Source organism: Pseudophryne corroboree, chromosome 4 (assembly GCF_028390025.1).
Source record: "Pseudophryne corroboree isolate aPseCor3 chromosome 4, aPseCor3.hap2, whole genome shotgun sequence".
Lineage (NCBI taxonomy): Eukaryota > Metazoa > Chordata > Amphibia > Anura > Myobatrachidae > Pseudophryne > Pseudophryne corroboree.
This window is the reverse complement of record NC_086447.1, coordinates 858,263,790-858,286,899: the sequence shown is the minus strand read 5'-3', so window position 1 is coordinate 858,286,899 and position 23,110 is coordinate 858,263,790. Positions and strand designations below refer to the sequence as shown.

The window sequence follows — 23,110 nt, the reverse complement described above, 5'->3', positions numbered from 1 at the left end:
CACAGTGCCCCCAATTCACATTATGATATAAAGTGCTCCCCGTTCATATTGTGCCTCATTACAGAGCCCTTGTTCATATTTTATAACATTAAAATGCCCTCGAGTTCCTTTTATACCACATACAATGAGCAAGTCCAGGGGCATACCTACATATATTGCAGGCCCCAAGAGAAAAGTTTAAAAGGACACCTATGTACCACCCAATGGTGAAAAATGTATATAACACATGTAACTCTGACAGGGAAGGTGGGCCCCTCTCAGCTCTGGGCCCCATAGCAGCTGCACCGCCTGCACCTATGGTAGCTACGCCCTTGATCTGTGGTTATTCTGTGGTCTGGGGCACATAAGTAGTAGAGGGATGGTATATAATTTAATATTTACTTATTATTCCTTTTATTGTATGAATGTATCTATTTTTTCATGTTTGTAGCTATTTATTTATTTATGTATGTATACATTTACATGATAGCATTTATTGACCATAATTTTTTCCACGAGTAAAACCAATACTGTTAATATTAAATTATGTGGAGTATTGAAAATGCAGAAAGAAATCATCTAACAAAATAAAACCCACTATAACCATATTCAGTATTTTGGTATAGGTACCTAATAACATTCCTAAATTAACATTTTATTAAATCGCCCCTTAATGTCTAGTAAAGTCTAGCTTCTGCCTTGTGGACAGTGGCATCTAAATATAATGCTGGGTGTTAATGGATTTTTATGTATTTATACTGTATTGAAGGCGCTATCTGTTATATGCAAGGTGTTATCTAAGTGTGAGGAAAGAATCTCAGTTTAAAATTAATCACAAATTTCAAACACGAGAATTCATATTAATTTTGTTTATTTTTAAAAAAATTCTTACAAATTGGAAAAAGTACACACAAGCCAAATATATATATATATATATATATATATATATATATATGTTGCCATGGATGCCCGGCACTCACTTGACCTTTGTAACTGCCCCGGTGCCGTGACTGATATATATTTACTGAAATATTTATACACTGCAAGCAATGAAAGAGTAGGTGGCCAGGAAGATAAACTAAACTTAAAAACCTCTTCTATAGTACTGTACCTGTTCATGATGAAAAGTTGCTTGAAGGTGCAATGTGGTCCAGCCACACAGACCACACAGTGAGCGATTGTGTGAATGAGTTGGCCTCTCCGCTTTCATTAACAATGAATTTATTAAAATTAAATTCCACTTAATAAAAACAAACCAAACTTGAATTTAAGTAAGAGAAAATGTAAAATAATTTTTCACCATTGCTATGGAGATGTCACAATTCGGCGGGTTTCCACTGCCAGCAGATGAGGTCCTCTCTATTGCTCTAGCGAGCTTCATATGAACACATTTGCGTTTTGTGACTCATACTAGCAAACTTCCCATGATGCACATAATGGCGGGACATCAATAAGGTTTGCGGCTGGCTGGGAGGCAGGCGCAGGGGATCCCAGGGGTCAGCTTACCAACCCCAGGATCCCGGCAGCAGAATGCCGGGGGGGGGGAGGGGGTAATTAAGCAGGAGCCTATCAATAACACTGCCTGTTTGGTAGGGATTGATAGAAGGTGAGATGTTCACTTCTTCGGAATTGTTTCAGTTATAGGGGCTGCTGCTGTTAAAGTGGGGTACCACTGAAATGCGGGGAAATAATAATTAGCATTTTAATAACAGCGCTTAACACAACATAGTGTAAATGGAGACAAATATTACGTACAGTTCCATCTCCAACAAATAGTGTGGGACGTTCAGTAGTTAGAATTAAATTTGCGGACCATCCTATGAAATGGTGAATGGTGCAGTTCGAAAATAGGTCTTCATGTTGGTTTGTATCAGGTAATAGCATTGTTACACCCAGTTACTGTACATCAAGTCAGTGGTAATTTTCACATGCAATACTTGTACAAAGTGATATCCATTCTGTTATCTCAAGATGGCACTAAAATTAAAGCATAACAAAAATTATTTAGTCCTACTGACGCAATTGCAGCAATAAATGCAAGGAGATCTGCAACTGCCTCCAACTCAGAAACAGGTCCTATGAGAAGGGATCCCGCCTCCTCAACAGACGCCACCCCCTCAAAAGACCACCCCCCACTAGGGCTGCTTCCAGGCTGGTTTCCATCCAAATCTGACCCTGTGTCTACCTGTGTCTATATATATATATATATATATATATATATACTAGGTGCTTCATCGCGCCCTACGGGCGCTCTTCACACCGTCGAAAGGGGCTACGCCCCCTTAACCCCTGCACGCCTTGCTGCGGTTCAATATTTGTATGAGTGGATAGAGGGGATAGAGAGACGCGGGCCGGTAGGGAGGGGATAGATAGAAGGGGGGCGGTAGGGAGGGGATAGAGAGACGCAGGGCGGCAGGGAGGGGATAGAGAGATGCAGGGCCGTAGGGAGGGGATAGAGAGATGCAGGGCGGTAGGGAGGGGATATATAGAGACGCGGGGCGGTAGGGAGGGGATAGAAAGACGCGGGGCGGTATGGAGGGGATAGAGAGACGTGGGTCGGCAGGGAGGGGATAGAGAGACGCGGGGCGGTAGGGAGGGGATAGAGAGACCCGGGGCGGTAGGGAGGGGATACAGAGACGCGGGGCGGTAGGAGGGGATACAGAGACACGGGGCGGTAGGGAGGTGATACAGAGACGCAGAGCGGTAGGGAGGGGATACTGAGACACGGGCGGTAGGGAGGGGATACAGAGGCATAGGGAGGAGGGGATAGAGAGAGGCGGGGCGGTAGGGAGGGGATATAGAGACGCAGGGTGGTAGGGAGGGGATATAGAGATGCGGGGCGGTAGGGAGGGGATAGAGAGACGCGGGGCGGCTGGGAGGGGATATAGAGACGCGGGGCGGCTGGGAGGGGATATAGAGATGCGGGGCGGTAGGGAGGGGATAGAGAGACGCGGGGCGGCTGGGAGGGGATATAGAGACGCGGGGCGGTAGGGAGGGGATAGAGAGACGTGGGGCGGTAGGGAGGGGATAGAGAGACGCGGGGCGGCTGGGAGGGGATAGAGAGACGCGGGGCGGTAGGGAGGGGATAGAGAGACGCGAGGCGGTAGGGAGGGGATAGAGAGACGCGGGGCGGTAGGGAGGGGATATAGAGACGCGGGGCGGTAGGGAGGGGATAGAGAGACGCGGGGCGGTAGGGAGGGGATATAGAGACGCGGGTCGGCAGGGAGGGTCCCCAGTGAGGAAACTGATGAAGAGAGGGGGGAAAGTAGTGGAGGGGGAGGGCACCAGAAGAGGAGACTTGTGTAAAGTGGCGAGCAGACATAGAAACAGTGGGTAGGATGGCCGGAGGGACTCACCGTTGGGGCTGTGGGCGGCTGCTGCAGGCTGGTAAACAGTACAGTGTCCAGAGGCGTCACTGGGTCAGCATTTCAGCATTACTGTTACACACATCCCCCCCCAGCGGCCGAAAAGGGGGCGTGGCCTGCTGTGAAAGGGGCGTGGCCTCGCGGGTCTGTTCGCTCTCGCTCCGGGGGTGTTTCCAGCTTGCCTGTAGATGCTGGCAGCCCCCGGAGACTGGAGAGTGTGTGCCGGCTGTGTGACAGGAGGAGAGTGCTGCAGGAGATGACGTCACTGCAGCAGTCGCCTCCTGTCACAGCAGGAGAGCTGACAGCGGGATTTGTGCGGAGGAGGCGGCGGGTCTGTGTACACGGTGCAGGGAGGGCTATGAGAGCCTTCTCCTGCGCCACCCGTCCCTCCTAATGTGTATGCCGGGGGCGGCATCAGCCGTTGTTGTTGGGCCGGCGCCGCGGCCGGGGAATCAGAGCTGCTGATGGGTGGGGGGAGGGGAGAGAGAGAGATGGACAGGCAGCAGGAGCAGAGACTTGCTGACTCCGCCCACCGCTGTGACTCCACCCAGCGTTACGGGCACAGAGTCACAGATGTAGACAAATATATAGGAGATATAGTCCACACGGACCGGCACTCCCTCCTCCCCCTGGGTAAAAGCTCCGGTGCCCTCCGGGAAAAGTTCAATACATATAGCAGCAAAAAAGAGGCGGCACTCGGAGACTTGAAAAGTGCAAGAAGTTGTATTACACAGATAGGCTGACGTTTCGGGGTCAATATACCCCTTTGTCAAAGTGAACAAAGGGTACAATGTGTGAGCGACATACCTGAAATACCAGAAAATCCTGCTCTGTGCTCAGACGCCGTCCCGGCCGCGCTGTTTGCCGCTTCACTTCCGGTCTCCCACTGATGTCGTCATTGGAGTCGCGTCTGGTTGCCGTGGTAACCATAGACGCAAAGCGGCCGGGCTACGGCGCTGTGTGAGTGAAAACAAGAGGTGCATGACTGTTAGTACAGTACCCTACTACCGCATTAAAGAAAGTGATTGGAAAGAAAGACAACCACTGAGACATCAGGCATGAATTAAATAACACAAATCAGTGGGGGAGCCACAAAGGATATTTTCACATTGGCTCAGGGTTCAGGCTTAAAAAGGTACGGAGGGCAATCACAAACCACAGACTGATCGTGAAAGAAACCTGTGGGGGTGGAAAAACCAAATACCAGTAAATAAATAAGTAAACCAACAGCCCCGCAGCTGAACCATAAGGACTGTATATGGGTCCTGACTAATGTCTCAGTGGTTTGTATAGAAATACATATCCCCAAGAAGAAGGTACTAAAGAAATAGGAGGCTATAGGTAGACTAAAAGAGAAAGCTACTCGAAGATGTTCAGGGTCAATTTCCCATTAAGGCCATTTGGACTGGTAGTTCCAAGTTCATAAATCGACCTGGCCTCCAGCTGTAACAGTCTGCCGTCCCTGTCGCCTCCTCTGACATGCTTAGGGACATGGTCAATGATTAGATGGCGTAAGTCCTTCATAGTATGACCTACCGATGCAAAATGTCTCGCCATTGGTTGCTCGGAGTCCTTACCCTGCAATGCTTGTTTAATAGCCGAGCGATGAAGGGCCATCCTTTCTCTGCAGGTTCTAATGGACTTCCCCACATAGTAAAGGTCACACGGACATTTGATAATATAGATGATGTGAGTGGTAGTGCATGTAAGAACATGCTTAATACTGTAGACTTTATCATGGTGATGGTGCTTGAAGCTTGAGCCGGTGATCATATGTTCACATGTAGTGCATTTAATGCACTTGTAACAACCCGGTTTCTTTTCCAAAAACACAGAATGGGGCCATCCTTGTCTATCCAGTTCGGCTTGAAAGCCCGTGACATCAGAATGGACTACTCTGTCCTTAATATTCCTACCTCTCTTGTAACACATCATTGGTCTTTTACTATTGAGAGAGGGGAGTGACTGATCAGTGGCCACTATAGGCCACAGGGCTCTAGTGGCTCTTTGCACCACTGGACTGGAGGTGTTATATCTTGTAGAGAATGGGATGACATATTTTTGTTGTTGAGGTTTTGAAGTTAAAAGCAACTCCCTAGGAATCCGCATCACTTCCTCCTTATGCTTAAGGAGGAGCCGACGGTTATAACCTTTCTCCAAGAATTTAGACACCATGCGATCCAATTCGTGCTCCAGGGTAAGGCGATCACTAATAATTCGGGATACCCTAATCATTTGAGACCGAGGGAGGCCTTCCTTAAGGGCCTTAGGATGATGGCTACTGGCCTTGAGAAGAGTATTCCTGTCTGTGGGCTTGCAATAAAGACTGGTATGCAATGCCCCATCTTGGATAGTTACCTGGACATCCAGGTAATTTAAAGTGCTGGTGCTCGTCTGGAACGTATATTTGATGCTAGAAACCCTGGAATTGATGGAAAGCATAAGTAAATTAAACTGGTCCACACCTCCTGTCCACAAGATAAATAAATCATCTATGAACCGTGTGAACAGAAGGATGTGGGCAGCTGTGGATTCATCTCTGAAAGACGCTTCAAATTCCTCTTTAAACATAAAAATATTTGCGAACGACGGGGAGACATTGCTCCCCATCGCACACCCAGTTTTCTGTAGGTAAAACTTACCATTAAAGAGGAAATAATTCTTTTCTAGAGTCATACGCAGGAGGGTCATGAAGAGTGAAAGATCAAGCGACTCCATTTTTTCACCTTTCAGAAATTCCTCCATAGCTGACAAGCCTTCCTCGTGAGGGATACTAGTGTATAGGCTGACCACGTCTATTACACAAATCAGGGTGCCAGTTGGAACTTGTTTAATCTCCCTTAAGCGGTTAATAAAGCAGGTGGTATCTTTAATGAAATTGTTATGCTTAAGAATCAATTGCTGCAAGATACTGTCCAGAAATATAGACACTGGCTGGAAAACTGAGCCACGTGCCGCTATTATAGGCCTGCCTGGAGGTTTTTATGAACTTTAGGGACAGTAAAAAAGATAGGGACCAAAGGATGTTCTTGTTTTAGTGCTTTATGTAACTTCTGTGTAATAGTACCTTCCCGTTTGGCATTATCCAAAATAAGGTTTAATGCCCTCTGGTATTCAATGGTAGGGTCCTGTTGTAGTTCCTCATAAGCCTGAACCCTGAGCCAATGTGAAAATATCCTTTGTGGCTCCCCCACTGATTTGTGTTATTTAATTCATGCCTGATGTCTCAGTGGTTGTCTTTCTTTCCAATCTCTTTCTTTAATGCGCTAGTAGGGTACTGTACTAACAGTCATGCACCTCTTGTTTTCACTCACACAGCGCCGTAGCCCGGCCGCTTGGCATCTATGGTTACCACGGCAACCAGACGCGACTCCAATGACGACATCAGTGGGAGACCGGAAGTGAAGCGGCAAACAGCGCGGCCGGGACGGCGTCTGAGCACAGAGCGGGATTTTCTGGTATTTGAGGTATGTCGCTCACACATTGTACACTTTGTTCACTTTGACAAAGGGGTATATTGACCCCGAAACATCAGTCTATCTGTGTAATACAACTTCTTGCACTTTTCAAGTCTCCGAGTGCCGCCTCTTTTTTGCTGCTATATATATATATATATATATATATATATATATATATACCACATTAATACAATGTACATGTAATAATAGACCCCAGTACTAACCGACTTCAGTTGGAACAGCATTAGGTCTAGTGAAGGCCAAATACAGTACATACCACTGTAAATTAAATTCAACTCTAAACTCTGGAATTACTTATTTATAGGTTAGTGAATGAATGCAGAACTATAATGCCATTCCAATAACTGGCAGGAATTGTAGGCCTGATTCTGCTGTGTCATACCGTACAAATAATATTCTAATGCTTTAGGAGGCATCTATAGGAAAAAGATGCCTCCCGCCAGCATCTGTGATCCAAGTGCTGCGACCAAAGATGCATCCTTGGATCATTATCACGACCATTGGTGGGGATGGTGGCAACTGAAGCTTACTCAGAATGGCCATCAGAACCTCTCTACCGGGTCTGGGGAGTCTGCATCCGATTATGTAGACCCAGGGCTTGGCACCTCTACAAAACGGAGGCTGCACACACAGTGCAAAATTGTCTTTTGGAAATTTGCTCATTGGTTCCTGCAAGAAAGCCACAAAAGCTACCAATACACTAAGGGGTCTATTTACTAAGTCTTGGATGGAGATAAAATGGACGGAGATAAAGTACCAGCCAATTAGCTCCTAACTGTCCATGACTCAGGCTGGGTTTGAAAAAATGTCAGTTAGGAGCTGTTTGGCTGGTACTTTATCTCCATCCAAGGCTTAGTAAATAGACCCCTAAGTCTTACAGAGCAAAATCACACCAGACAATAGGTGGAGGCATATATTTGGAGACTGCTCTTGCTCTGAGTAAGGGTGAATTGTCATTTACTCTTTCTAAAAGGGAGTCGGGTATTATTCATTACTATTATTTTTATTTCGATAGTGCCAGATTATTTGTTAGAATCTCATCCCATACTTTCCAAAAAGTGTCAAAAGATAACACATGCAACAAAGACTGTCTCTGTATCCCCTTATGCTCATCATTAATTTAAGCCATAAACCAAATCATATTTCTAGAGATGTGCGGCTGGCACTTTTCGTGTTTTGTGTTTTGGTTCTAATTCCACTTTCATGTTTTGGTTTTGGCTTGGTTTTGCCAAAACCACCCTTTCGTGTTTTGGTTTTGGTATTGGATCTGTTTGATTTTTTTTTTAAAAACATAAAAACACCTAAAATCACAGAATTTGGGGGTAATTTTGCTCCTACTGTATTATTAACCTCAATAACATTCATTTCCACTGATTTCCAGTCTATTCTGAACACCTCACACCTCACAATATTGTTTTTAGGCCTAAAAGTTGCACCAAGGTAGCTGGATGGCCAAACTAAGCAACACAAGTGTGCGGCCAAAACACCTGGCCCATCTAGGAGTGGCACTGCAGTGGCAGACAGGATGGCAGATTTAAAAAATAGTCCCCAAACAGCACATGATGCATAGAATAAAAAGAGGTGCAATGAGGTAGCTGTATGACTAAGCTAAGCGACACAAGTGAGATGCACAAACACCTGGCCCATCTAGGAGTGGCATTGCAGTTACAGACAGGATGGCACTTAAAAAAATAGTCCCCAAACAGCACATGATGCAAAGAAGAAAAAAAGGTGCAAGATGGAATTGTCCTTTGGCCCTCCCACCCACCCTTATGTTGTGTAAACAGGACATGCACACTTCAACAAACCAATCATTTCAGCAACAGAGTCTGCCACACGACTGTGGCTGAAATGACTGGTTTGTTTGGGCCCCCACCAAAATAGAAGCAATCAATCTCTCCTTGCACAAACTGGCTCTACAGAGGCAAGATGTCGACCTCATCCTCATCCTCTGATTCCTCACCCCTTTCACTGTGTACATCCTCCTCGTCACAGAGTATTAATTCGTCCCCACTGGAATCCACCATCACAGATCCCTGTGTACTTTCTGGAGGCAAATGCTGGTAAAGGTCTTCCCAGAGGAATTTATAACTCATTTTGACATCATCTTCTCCACATTTAGTGGAAGAAACCTACTACGCCGATCGCTGACAAGGTTACCGGCTGCACTAAACACTCTTTCGGAGTACACACTGGAGGTGGTACAACTTAGGTAAAATAAAGCCAGTTTGTGCAAGGGCATCCAAATCGCCTCTTTTTCCTGCCAGTATACATAGGGACTGTCTGACATGCCTACTTGGATGCTGTCACTCATATAATCCTCCACCATTTTTTCAATGGTGACAGAATCATATGCAGTGACAGTAGACATGTCAGTATTCATTGGCAGGTCCTTCAGTCCGGACCAGATGTCAGCTTTCGCTCCTGACTGCCCTGCATCACCGCCAGCGGGTGGGCTAGGAAATCTTATCCTTTTCCTTGCAGCCCCAGTGGCGGGAGAAATTGAAGGACGAGCTGTTGATGGGTCACGTTCAACTTGAGTTAACAGTTTTCTAACCAGCAGGTCTTTGCAACTCTGAACACTTGTGTCTGCTGGAAAGAGAGATACAATGTAGGCTTTAAACCTAGGATCGAGCACGGTGGCCAAAATGTAGTGCTCTGATTTCAACAGATTGACCACCCTTGAATCCTCTCAAAGCGAATGAAGGGCTCCATCCACAAGTCCCACATACTTTGCGGAATCACTCCATCTTAGCTCCTCCTTCAATCTCTCCAGCTGCTTCTGCAAAAGCCTGATGAGGGGAATGACCTTACTCAAGCTGGCAGTGTCTGAACTGACTTCACGTGCGGCAAGTTCGAAAGGATGGAGAACCTTGCACAAGACGGAAATCATTCTCCACTGCACTTGAGTCAGGTGCATCCTTTGCCTATATCATAGGTGGATGTATAGGCTTGAATTGCCTTTTGCTGCTCCTCCATCCTCTGAAGCATATAGAGTGTTGAATTCCACCTCGTTACCACCTCTTGATTCAGTTGATGGCAGCGCTGGTTCAGGAGTGTTTGCTGGTGCTCCAGTCTTCGGCACGCAGCATCTCCTGCACACCCCTGTCATTTTTCAAAAAATTCTGCACCACCAAATTAATTGTATGTGCAAAACATGGGACATGCTAGAATTTGCCCAGATGTAATGCACGCACAATATTGGTGGCGTTGTCCGATATCACAAATCCCCAGGAGAGTCCAATTGGGGTAAGCCATTCTGCAATGATGTTACTCAGTTTCAGCAAGCGGTTGTCAGCTGTGGGCCTCTTACTGAAAGTGGTGATACATAACATAGCCTGCCTAGGAACAAGTTGGCGTTTGCAAGATGCTGCTACTGGTGCCGCTGCTGTTGTTGTTGCTGCTGCAGAAGGCAATACATCTACCCAGTGGGCTGTCACAGTCATATAGTCCTTAGTCTGCCCTGTTCCTCTTGTCCACATGTCCATGATTAGGGGGACACTGGATACAACCGCATTTTGTAGGACACTGATGACTCTTTTCTGACGTCTGTGTACATTCTCGGTATCGCCTGCCTAGAGAAGTGGAACCTAGATGGTATTTGATACCGGGGACACAGTACCTCAAACAATTCTCTAAGTCCCACTGAACTAATGGCGGATACCGGACACACGTCTAACACCAACATAACTGTCATGGCCCACAGTTATCCGCTGTGCAAAAGGATGACTGCTGTCATATTTCATCTTCCTCACAAAGGACTGTTGGATAGTCAATTGCTTACTGGAAGTAGTACAAGTGGTCTTCCGACTTCCCCTCTGGGATGACGATCGACTCCCAGCAGCAACAACAGCAGCGGCGGCAGTAACAGCAGGTGTACCACTCAAGGATCCTCCGGAGGAATCCCGGTTAGGAGAGGACTCCTCAGTCTTGACAGTGACATGGCCTGCAGGACTACTGATGTTCCTGACTGAGGAGGAAGTTGACGTTGAGGGAGTTGGTGGTGTGGCTTGCAGGAGCTTGGGTACAGAAGGAAGAAGGAATTTAGGTGTCAGTGGACTGCTTGCGCTCTTACCCAAAGTTTCACAACTTGACACTGACTTATGATGAATGCGCTGCAGGTGACGTATAAGGGAGGATATTCCTAGGTGGTTAACATCCTTACCCCTACTTATTACAGATTGACAGAGGCAACTAATTCCACACCGAAGAGGTGGCTTTTTTGGTAGTTTGCCCAGGCATCACAATGGGCTTCTTCATCCCATGGACAACAGGTTTCTCCTCCGGTGCCTGACTTAAACAAACCACATCACCATCAGAATCCTCATCGTCAACTTGCTTCTCAGTGCCAGCAACACCCATATCCTCATCCTGGTGTATTTCAACAGTGACATCTTCAATTTCAATATCAGGAACTGACTGTGGGTGCTCCTTCCAGCACTTTCAGGGGGCGTGCAAATGGTATAAGGAGCCACCTCTTCCCGTCCAGTGTTGGGAAGGTCAGGCATCGCAACCGGCGACACACTTGGACTCTCCTTGGGGATTTGTGATACCATCCCAGAACACACAGTTCTTTTCTGTGCTCTTTCCAGCTTAACTCTTTTAATTTTTCTAGCGGGCGGATGAGGGAGTCCATCGTCATGTGAAGCTGAACCACTAGCCATGAACATAGGCCAGAGCCTCAGCCGTTTCTTGCCACTCCGTGTCGTAAATGGCATATTGGCAAGTTTACGTTTCTTCTCAGACGATTTCAATTTCTTTTTTTGGTTCTTTTTACTGAACTTTGGCTTTTTGGATTTTACATGCCCTCTACTATCACATTGGGCATCGGCCTTGGCAGACGACGTTGATGGCATTTCATCATCTATGTCATGGCTAGTGGCAGCAGCTTCAGCACTAGGAGGAAGTGGTTTTTGATCTTTCCCTTTTTTATCCTTCAAATTTTTGTTCTCCATTATGTTTCTGGAGTTATATAACAAAATATGCGGCACAGGAATGACTGATGGCTGATGGCCAGGACACTACTACTGGTCTGATGCAGCACAACACAACAACACTGTAAGGGACTTGTGGCTGTTGTTACTATTATTATTATTATAATACTGTAGCAGTGGACATATAGCAGCAGCGTATACCACTGTGACTGCCTCGTCACTGGAATGACTGATGGACAGGACACTACCACTGGTCTGATGCAGCACAACACAACAACACTGCAAGGGACTTGTGGTTGTTGTTGTTGTTATTATTATTATAATACTGTAGCAGTGGACTTATAGCAGCAGCATATACCACTGTGACTGCCTCGACACTGGACTGACTGATGGACAGGACACTACCACTGGTCTGATGCAGCACAATACAACAACACTGCAAGGGAGTTGTGGTTGTTGTTGTTGTTGTTGTTATTATTATTATTATTATAATACTGTAGCAGTGGACATATAGCAGCAGCGTAAACCACTGTGACTGCCTCGTCACTGGAATGACTGATGGACAGGACACTACCACTGGTCTGATGCAGCACAACACAACAACACTGTAAGGGACTCATACAGCTACACTGGATATATGGCAGCAGAGGACACCACCACTGTGACTGGTCACTGGACTGATGCACAAGAGACTTCCCCTGGTCTAATGTAGGACAACACAGCACCACTGAAAGGGACTCATACAGCTACATTGGATATATGGCAGCAGAGGACACCACCACTGTGACTGGTCACTGGACTGATGCACAAGAGAATTCCCCTGGTCTAATGCAGGACAACACAGCAAAATGCAAGCCAGCAGAACTGGGGACATATAGCAGCAGAGGACACCAACACTGTGACTGGCTGGACTGATGCAGCACAATACACTGACTACACTGGACGGGACTGAGCAGCACAACACAGCACAAGACTCGCCACCTCACTTTCCTGCCCCCACACAGACACTGAACACTGAGGTCATGTCCTCTCAATACACTCTCCAAAACTGGAGTAAAAATGGCTGTGACGCGCGGCTCCTTATATGGAATCCAAATCCCGCGAAAATCCGACAGCGGGATTATGACATTTTGCCTCGTTCGGGTGTGTGCTGTGGGCCCCCTCTGGACCCAGGGGCCTGTGTACACAGCACACACTGCACCCATTATAGATACCACTGAATGCCACTGAACTGATCCTGTAATAGAGTAACCATGTGTAATTCCAAGTCACAGTGCGCAGGAGGTAGAACTGATGAAGCAACACTGAGTTGTTTGCACAGTGCAACTCTTTATCTTCGTCCACACCTACACACATGAAGGCGCCCTTCTAGTTTGCATTATGGGGCATATTTATCAATATTTTTTTTAGTAATATAAAGAGCTAGAGACAGGAGCACAGTGGGAGCGGGTAAGCTGGCAGTGGGGCAGGAGCGCAGCAGAGGGGTTGCTGGCGCATGCCCAGACTCAGGGTATACCATGAGAAGTGCAGGCAGAGGATATCCAGGGACAGAGTTTATTCGCAAGCTCGGTCCCTGCATGCAAACTTTAATACATTTGTGCAATATTTTCAAATACTGCAATGCGAATGTAGGCAAATTTATCGCATCACTACCGCATCTGAGATGTGGATTGTGATGAATATGCCCCTTAATTACTTCACTACTGTCTTATAAATATCGATCGGGAACACCAGTATTGATGTCATTATTTCCCAGGGAACCAAAAAGCAAAAAGCTGATAAATCTTATTATTTAATAATCCCCAAACATCTCTTTCTAAGGGGAAAATGTATCAAACCCCCTAAAAAGTAGAAGTGGAGAAGTTAAACCTAGCAGCACATAAGATTCTAGCTGTCATTCTAGAATATACTAGATTAATGATATAGTAGCTAGAATTTGATTGGTTGCTAGAGGAAACATCTCTGCTTGTCCTCTTAAGAAGGCTTGAAAAATGTACCCCTAAGATACAAGTGAAGAAAGATCCCCACCCCCCCTCCTCCACTATATAAGATTGTAGAAATCATTCATGTTTCATTAATATGTACTGCACTTTAGGGTCTGATCAATCCATCCTGGAACTAAGACCAACGATGCGATGTAATGGAGTCCGAGCTTTCCGAAGCACGTCGGACGATCTCAAATGTTTTTTCTTTAAAGGGGCAATCACTTACAAGACATGGTTTTGCCTTGTAAGTATTTGCCCCTTTAAAAAAAAAGTCCAGCATCCTGCACCTCTAGTGATCTCGGACTTCATTAAATCCCACTGCAAATGTTTCTTTTAGAATAACCATGTATAGCCAGAGAAGTCACTCACCTCTTATACTCCCGTTGCGGCAGCGGGTGCAAAGGGGGCTTGACTTCACAGGAGGGGAGTGGATTCATGGAATGGGGCGTGGCTAAGCGCCTCGACCCGCGGTTTCGTCACTCCGGGTTCCGGGAGTTGCAAGCTGCCCCCGGAGGCTAGCGTGTCTGCAAAGGCGGCTCCTACACGGTTACAGGAGCCGGGTTACTACACGTAATGTTACAGAATAGCAGCCGGCTCCTGTCAGTGAGCAGGAGCTGGCACTTTGGTGTCACCCCTCGGCGGGTGACATCCGGGTGTCACCCGTATAGCTGAGTTTTATTTATTTTATTTACCTTCTTGTGACATTGGTAAGGGAAGTGAATGGATAAAGTAGAGAGGCATTTTTTTTCAGCCTAATAACTACATGACTATGGCTAGGAGTTACTAAATGAGTATTACTTGTAATAATAATCTCGTTACTTGTGTTACTGTAATTCATTTAAATCATATTAAGTAAGTGACTATTAGATTTACTACTAGTACAGTATTATTTTTCAAAAACATAAATTGAATTGTGCAAGTGACAGATATATACATTATACTGATGTCCTGTAAATAGAAAACAATGTCCTACATTTTTAGGCCTTAAAATACAGGAATTTGTTATCCTTAAATAATTCTCTAAATAATTTATATACTGTATATATAATCAATCCCATATCAAAAAATAAAAAAAATATATATATAATTCAGCTATGGGTATTTAGCTGTACTAATGTATACACCGATCCAGTGCTGTTTTTCTGACCGGGAATGTAATGTCCATTTCGTGAATTAACATTGGAAGACGAAGTTTCTGTTCTCAAAATCTGAGCTCGAGATTTGCAGCAGCCAAGTTTGCTCATTAAAGTGTAAAAGTCTTTCCGAAAAGCCTTTGTGAAAAAGGCGTACAGAAATGGATTAGCGCATGAGTTAATTGGATAGAAGAGCACTAAAAGAATCTTAGAATTGGACACGGTTATTAGAGGAACCTTTAGGGATGCAGAAATGGCAAAGAACGAAATAGGGGCCGTGCACAAAAAGTTTGTGAATATTAATACCGCCATACGGATGGCAGTCTTGGTATCGCTGTGCGAGGAGACAATATTGGGATTCCGTACTGTTACATAAATATGCACATAGCAAATACAGATAACCACAAATGCCAAGACATTGAGCACTAGAATAAATATGATGTATGCCTGTGAAAGTAGAGTTTCAATGTCCATCGGTAAACATATGCTAACCTTCCTGTAGCTACTAACTCCGACAATTGGTAATAAGGCCACTACAAAGGCAAATATCCAACCAGATATCATTATCATGATTGCCTGCCGAAACCGCACTTTACGTTGCAATTGCATTGCAAAGGTTATGGTATGCCATCTTTCCAAAGTTATTGCCGTCAGCGTGAAAACGGACAGTTCGCTGGCAAACACTGTAAAAAATCCTGCGGAGTGGCATCCCGCACCAGTCTGCCATTCAATGGCATAATTATAATACTGACTTTTGCTTTTTATGTCTACAGATGCGATGAGCAAAAGATAAATTCCCATGCAGAAGTCTGCAAATGCGAGATTGCACATTAAAAATTTTGGGACATTGAATTTGGACTTGCTAGTTATGAGTATGATCAGCACCACCGCGTTGCCTGCAATAGCCAAAATGCTGATGCACCACATTAGGATTCGGAGAAAGTCGTATCCCATTATATCCTCGCATGGATTGAATTCATCCGGTTTAGGGAAGCAAGCAAAGTTCTGCACATCGAGGCAGAAATGAAAGTCATAACCATTGTCGTTGTGGTCAAAGAGTAGTCCATTCAGCTGGTAATCGGTTTGTGCTGATTTATTTTCCATGGACTTCGCTTCCCCATGCAGCTCGTAATGACTTATATTGCAGAATGGATGCAAATCTGAACTGGGAAAATAAAATAAAGAGACATTAGAAAAAATATACAACAGTAAACGGATTATAGGGCAGATGTACTAAGCTTTGCAGAGTGATAAAGTATTATTTATTATTAATTTGTAGGGAGCCAATTAACCTACCAGTATATATTTGGATTGTGGGAGGAAACCCACGCAAGCACAGGGAGAATACACAAATTCCACACAGTTAGGGCCATGGTGGGAATCGAACCCATGACCTCAGTCCTGTGAGGCAGTAATGCTAACAATTACACTGTCTGTGCTGCCCTGATAAAGTACCAACCGATCAGCTCCTGTTATTTTTCAAACAAAGCCTGTAACATGGCAAGTAGACACTGATTTGTTGGTACTTTATCTCTCTTCACTTTGTAATTTTTTCGAAGGATTAGTACATCTCCCCCTGTATATTTTAAAACAGGGATGGGAAACCTCCAGCTGTTTCTAAACTACACATACCAGCATGTCCTGCAACAGTTTTGCTATTTGATCATGCTAAAACTGTTGCAGGGCGTGCTGGGATGTGTAGTTCAAAAACAGCTGGAGGGCTAAAGGTTCCCCATCCCTGTTTTAAAAGAACAAAAAAAGTCTCTATAAAAAGTACTCCTTGCAATATGTCCAATAGGGCGCCCTTTCCCCTGCAGTGGGCAGTCCACCAGTGATATCATGCCTCTGCAACAGAGGATGCAATGTATAGGGCAACTTTAACTATGGGTTCTGGGAGGGGGGAACAGTGGCTGGCAGGACCGTCTTCTCATATGGGCTCAATGGGCACTTGCCCAAGGGCCCCAGGAGTCTAAGGGCCCTAGGCTGATAGCTGAGGGTCCCCTTTTTCCAGGGGAACCAGAGAAATCCGACTTCAAAGCAGTGGTCCCGATCCAAGCCTGTTAATTCTCTTCCCAGCAAGATATCTTGGGTTCTGTCTGACTTCGATTTTTTCTGAGGGTAAACTCCAAAAGCTGGGACTCTCCCCTTCTGGCGAACACTGGCAGCTTGTCTCTATTATGCCCAGAACCAGAGATATCAGCCTTCAAGCAACTGGTCCCTGCTCCAGCTCCACACGCCTAATATGCAGTTTTATATTTTCGTTGGTGGATTGCTCTGGCTCCTGATCTCTGATCCTCAAATCCTCAGTACATCCTGAAAGGTGAGGCTCTCTAGTTTTTTTTTTTCATTCAAAGCTAAGAAATCTATTTTCAGGAACTTGAGATATCTGCAGTCAAGCAATCTGCCCTCCCACCAGAAAAAGATGAATATTAAGCCTACTGCCCTAGCTGGGAGGCATGCCATGATACTGTGAGTGGGTGCTTCTCATGTGCTAAACACGCCCCCAAAAAGGTGTGGCTATTCCCCCCACATGCTGTGGTCACACCCCCTCCAGGGGGGCCCCAGAAAGTTGTTGTACTGGGGCCCAGGATTTCTCTTGACAGCCCTGATGCTGTGTGTATGTATACTCAGGGCCGGCGCTTCCACTAGGCAGCTTTAGGCAGCTGCCTATGAGCGCAGGGAACTCAGGGGGCGGCACGCTGAGGCTGCCAGGAGCCCTTGTCATTTTGGTGGTTAGCCCCCATGCAATACAGCAGCTGGATACCCGGCGGCATGGACACACTACTAGTAGCAGCGCTGCGGGTAGTCCTGCAACACTGCTAAATCGAGTGACAGGCAGCTGATGCTTTTTGGCCATTCCAGGCCACTATACCCTACCCAGTGTCCCGGGATCCACCACTGATTTTCTTTAAGTCACCACCTCTCTGCAGAAGCTATGCAGTGGGAGCAGAGAGGTGGTTTCCCCCTCGGCCGGTCCCGTCACCGTGTCCCTTTTTTGCCGGCCGGAGCCGCCTCCATAGACTGCTGCTTTGTGCTGTGGTATTTTTAAAAGGGGGCGTGGCCACGTAATCCGTAATTAGGCCACGCCCCCGACTTTGGCAGTTCTCCCCGCGGTCTGTCTGTGGCTCTGCCTGGCCTGCCTGCTCTTTGGGAGATTGGCTCCTGTGATCAGAGCTGGAGGTAACTACTGTGGTAGTGGGTGTGTGCCTCCAATATGAGTGTGTCCCAGAGTGTCAGTGTGTGTCTCAGTATGAGTGTGTGTGTGTCTGTTTGTGTGTCTCAGTATCAGTGTGTCTCTCAGTATGAGTGTCAGTGTGTGTTTGTGTGTGTCTCAGTATCCGTGTGTGTGTGTGTGTGTGTGTGTGTGTGTGTCTCAGTATCAGTGTGTGTTGTGTGCCTCTGCCTCAGTATGAGTGAGTGTGTGTGTGTCTCCGTATCAGTGTGTGTGTTTCAGTATGGGTGTGTGTGCCTCTGCCTCAGTATGAGTGTCAGTGTGTGTGTTTGTGTGTATCTCAGTATGAGTGTCAGTGTGTGTGTTTGTGTGTATCTCAGTATGAATGTCAGTGTGTGTGTTTGTGTGTGTATCAGTATCAGTGTGTGTGTGTCTCAGTATAAGTGTCAGTGTGTGTGTTTGTGTGTCTCAGTATGAGTGTCAGTGTATGTATTTGTGTGTGTGCCTCTGCCTCAGTATAAGTGTCAGTGTGTGTGTTTGTGTGTGTCTCAGTATGAGTGTCAGAGTGTGTGTTTGTGTGTATCTCAGTATGAGTGTCAGAGTGTGTCTCAGTATCAGTGTGTGTGTGCCTCTGCCTCAGTGTGAGTGTCAGTGTGTGTTTCTCAGTATGCGTGTGAGTGTGTGTCTCAGTATTAGTGTGTGTGTGCCTCTGTCTCAGTATGAGTGTCAGTGTGTGTGTCTCAGTATCAGTGTGTGTGCCTCTGCCTCAGTATGCGTGTCAGTGTTTGTGTGTCTCAGTATCAGTGTGTGTGTGTCTCAGTATGAGTGTCAGTGTGTGTGTGTCTCAGTATGAGTGTGTGTATCTGCCTCAGTATTTGTGTCAGTGTGTGTGTGCCTCAGTGTGTGTGTGCATCTGCCTCAGTATGAGTGTCAGTGTGTGTGTCTCAGTATGAGTGTGTGTGTGCCTCTGCCTCAGTATGTGTGCTTCTGCCTCAGTATGAGTGTGTGCCTCTGCCTCAGTATGAGTGTGTGTGTGTGTGTGTGTGCGCCTCTGCTTCAGTATGTGTGTGTGTGTGTGTGCCTCAGTATGAGTGTGTGCCTCTGCCTCAGTATGAGTGTGTGTGTGTGCGCCTCTGCTTCAGTATGTGTGTGTGTGCCTCAGCATGAGTGTGTGCCTCTGCCTCAGTATGAGTGTGTGTGTGTGTGTGTGTGTGTGTGTGTGTGCGCCTTTGCCTCAGTATGAGTGTCATTGTGAGTGTATGTGTGCGTCTGCCTCAATGTGTTTTTTTACCCTGTGGAGGCCAAAGTGTTTTTTTTTTTCCTGAAAGGGGCAAATGTTTTTGTTATAATTTATTCCTGTGGTGGCCAATGTCTTCTTTTTTTTTTTTTTTTTGGATGGGGGGGGGGGGGGGGGGGTAGGGGGGGCTGGAATGGAGATTGAAGTTTTGCCTAGGGTGCCAAGAAACCTTGCACCGGCCCTGTGTATACTGTTTGTATGTACTGTGTAAGTGTATACTGTGTGTGTGTGTGTGTGTGTATGTATGTATGTATGTATGTATGCATGCTGTGTGCATGTATACTGTGTGTGTGTGTGTGTATGTATGGGTGTGTATGCATGTACACTGTGTATGTATGCATGCTGTGTGTATGTGTGCATCTATTCTGTGTATATATGCTGTGTGTATGTATACTATGTATGTATGTATGTATGCATGCTGTGTGTACGTACAGTGTGTGTGTGTGTGTGTGTGTGTGTGTGTGTGTGTGTGTGTCTGTGTGTATATGCTGTGTGCATGTATACTATGCATGTATGCATGCATGCATGTATACTGTGTTAGTATGTATGTATACTGTGTGCATGTATACTGCGTGTGTGTGTATGATGTGTGCATGTAAACTGTGTTAGTATGTATGTATACTGTGTGCATGTATAGTGTGTGTGTGTGTGTGTATGTATGTATGTATGTATGATGTGTGCATGTAAACTGTTGGTGTACGTATGTATGCTGTGTTTGTAAGTATGCTACTGTACAGTATGTGTGTGTGTGTGTGTGTGTGTGTGTGTGTGTATGCATATGTACAGATGTGCTGTATGGGTGTGTTTGTGTATATATATATATATATATATATAGATAGATATAGATAGATATAGACACACACACATATATAATGTACACAGATCGTGCAGTGTGCTGGCTACTCAGTTACAAACACACACACACACACACACACACACACACACACACACACACACACACACACACACACACGTATGGAAACCCCCCCATGAAGATCCTGCGTTTGCCACTGCTGAGATACTGTAGAAGAGAGACAGTTATTACTAGAGATGAGCGGGTTCGGTTTCTCTGAATCCGAACCCGCCAGAACTTCATGTTTTTTTTCACGGGTCCGAGCGACTCGGATCTTCCCGCCTTGCTCGGTTAACCCGAGCGCGCCCGAACGTCATCATGACGCTGTCGGATTCTCGCGAGGCTCGGATTCTATCGCGAGACTCGGATTCTATCGCGAGACTCGGATTCTATATAAGGAGCCGCGCGTCGCCGCCATTTTCACACGTGCATTGAGATTGATAGGGAGAGGACGTGGCTGGCGTCCTCTCCATTTAGATTATAAGAGACTGAGAGAGATTTACTGGAGCTGACTAGGAGGAGTACTGTTACTGTAGAAGTGTAGAGACTGAGTGGAGAGAGTTTACTAGTGAGGACAGTGCAGTTTACTTTATAATCCGTTCTCTGCCTGAAAAAAGCGATACACAGCACACAGTGACTCAGTCACATACCATATCTGTGTGCACTGCTCAGGCTCAGGCCAGTGTGCTGCATCATCTATTATCTATATATAATATTATATATATCTGTCTGACTGCTCAGCTCACACAGCTTATAATTGTGGGGGAGACTGGGGAGCACTACTGCAGTGCCAGTTATAGGTTATAGCAGGAGCCAGGAGTACATAATATATTATATAGTGAGTGACCACCAGACACACAGTGCAGTTTATTTAATATATCCGTTCTCTGCCTGAAAAAAGCGATACACACAGTGACTCAGTCAGTCACATACCATATCTGTGTGCACTGCTCAGGCTCAGGCCAGTGTGCTGCATCATCTATATATATTATATATCTGTCTGACTGCTCAGCTCACACAGCTTATAATTGTGGGGGAGACTGGGGAGCACTACTGCAGTGCCAGTTATAGGTTATAGCAGGAGCCAGGAGTACATAATATTATATTAAAATTAAACAGTGCACACTTTTGCTGCAGGAGTGCCACTGCCAGTGTGACTAGTGACCAGTGACCTGACCACCAGTATATATAATATTAGTAGTATACTATCTCTTTATCAACCAGTCTATATTAGCAGCAGACACAGTACAGTGCGGTAGTTCACGGCTGTGGCTACCTCTGTGTCGGCACTCGGCAGCCCGTCCATAATTGTATATACCACCTAACCGTGGTTTTTTTTTCTTTCTTTATACATACATACTAGTTACGAGTATACTATCTCTTTATCAACCAGTCTATATTAGCAGCAGACACAGTACAGTGCGGTAGTTCACGGCTGTGGCTACCTCTGTGTCGGCACTCGGCAGCCCGTCCATAATTGTATATACCACCTAACCGTGGTTTTTTTTTCTTTCTTTATACATACATACTAGTTACGAGTATACTATCTCTTTATCAACCAGTCTATATATTAGCAGCAGACACAGTACAGTGCGGTAGTTCACGGCGGTGGCTACCTCTGTGTCGGCACTCGGCAGCCCGTCCATAATTGTATATACCACCTAACCGTGGTTTTTTTTTCTTTCTTTATACATACATACTAGTTACGAGTATACTATCTCTTTATCAACCAGTCTATATTAGCAGCAGACACAGTACAGTGCGGTAGTTCACGGCTGTGGCTACCTCTGTGTCGGCACTCGGCAGCCCGTCCATAATTGTATATACCACCTAACCGTGGTTTTTTTTTCTTTCTTTATACATACATACTAGTTACGAGTATACTATCTCTTTATCAACCAGTCTATATATTAGCAGCAGACACAGTACAGTGCGGTAGTTCACGGCTGTGGCTACCTCTGTGTCGGCACTCGGCAGCCCGTCCATAATTGTATATACCACCTAACCGTGGTTTTTTTTTCTTTCTTTATACATACATACTAGTTACGAGTATACTATCTCTTTATCAACCAGTCTATATATTAGCAGCAGACACAGTACAGTGCGGTAGTTCACGGCTGTGGCTACCTCTGTGTCGGCACTCGGCAGCCCGTCCATAATTGTATATACCACCTAACCGTGGTTTTTTTTTCTTTCTTTATACATACATACTAGTTACGAGTATACTATCTCTTTATCAACCAGTCTATATATTAGCAGCAGACACAGTACAGTGCGGTAGTTCACGGCTGTGGCTACCTCTGTGTCGGCACTCGGCAGCCCGTCCATAATTGTATATACCACCTAACCGTGGTTTTTTTTTCTTTCTTTATACATACATACTAGTTACGAGTATACTATCTCTTTATCAACCAGTCTATATATTAGCAGCAGACACAGTACAGTGCGGTAGTTCACGGCTGTGGCTACCTCTGTGTCGGCACTCGGCAGCACGTCCATAATTGTATATACCACCTAACCGTGGTTTTTTTTTCTTTCTTTATACATACATACTAGTTACGAGTATACTATCTCTTTATCAACCAGTCTATATATTAGCAGCAGACACAGTACAGTGCGGTAGTTCACGGCTGTGGCTACCTCTGTGTCGGCACTCGGCAGCCCGTCCATAATTGTATACTAGTATCCAATCCATCCATCTCCATTGTTTACCTGAGGTGCCTTTTAGTTGTGCCTATTAAAATATGGAGAACAAAAATGTTGAGGTTCCAAAATTAGGGAAAGATCAAGATCCACTTCCACCTCGTGCTGAAGCTGCTGCCACTAGTCATGGCCGAGACGATGAAATGCCAGCAACGTCGTCTGCCAAGGCCGATGCCCAATGTCATAGTACAGAGCATGTCAAATCCAAAA

General features: G+C 45.6%; 1 protein-coding gene across 4 annotated transcripts in view; it reads right to left on the bottom strand.

Moving 5' to 3' along the window:
• Positions 1-8,596: 8,596 nt before the first annotated feature.
• Positions 8,597-23,110, bottom strand: part of LOC134910537 (follicle-stimulating hormone receptor-like) — a 292,849-nt gene continuing 278,335 nt past the window's right edge. For all 4 annotated transcript variants that reach the window (XM_063918685.1, XM_063918684.1, XM_063918683.1 and 1 more), the window contains one exon: positions 8,597-16,040. In XM_063918685.1, coding sequence (XP_063774755.1) covers positions 14,831-16,040 — 1,210 coding nt within the window. In that variant the 3' untranslated portion in view covers positions 8,597-14,830. The remainder of the gene's footprint in view (positions 16,041-23,110) is intronic.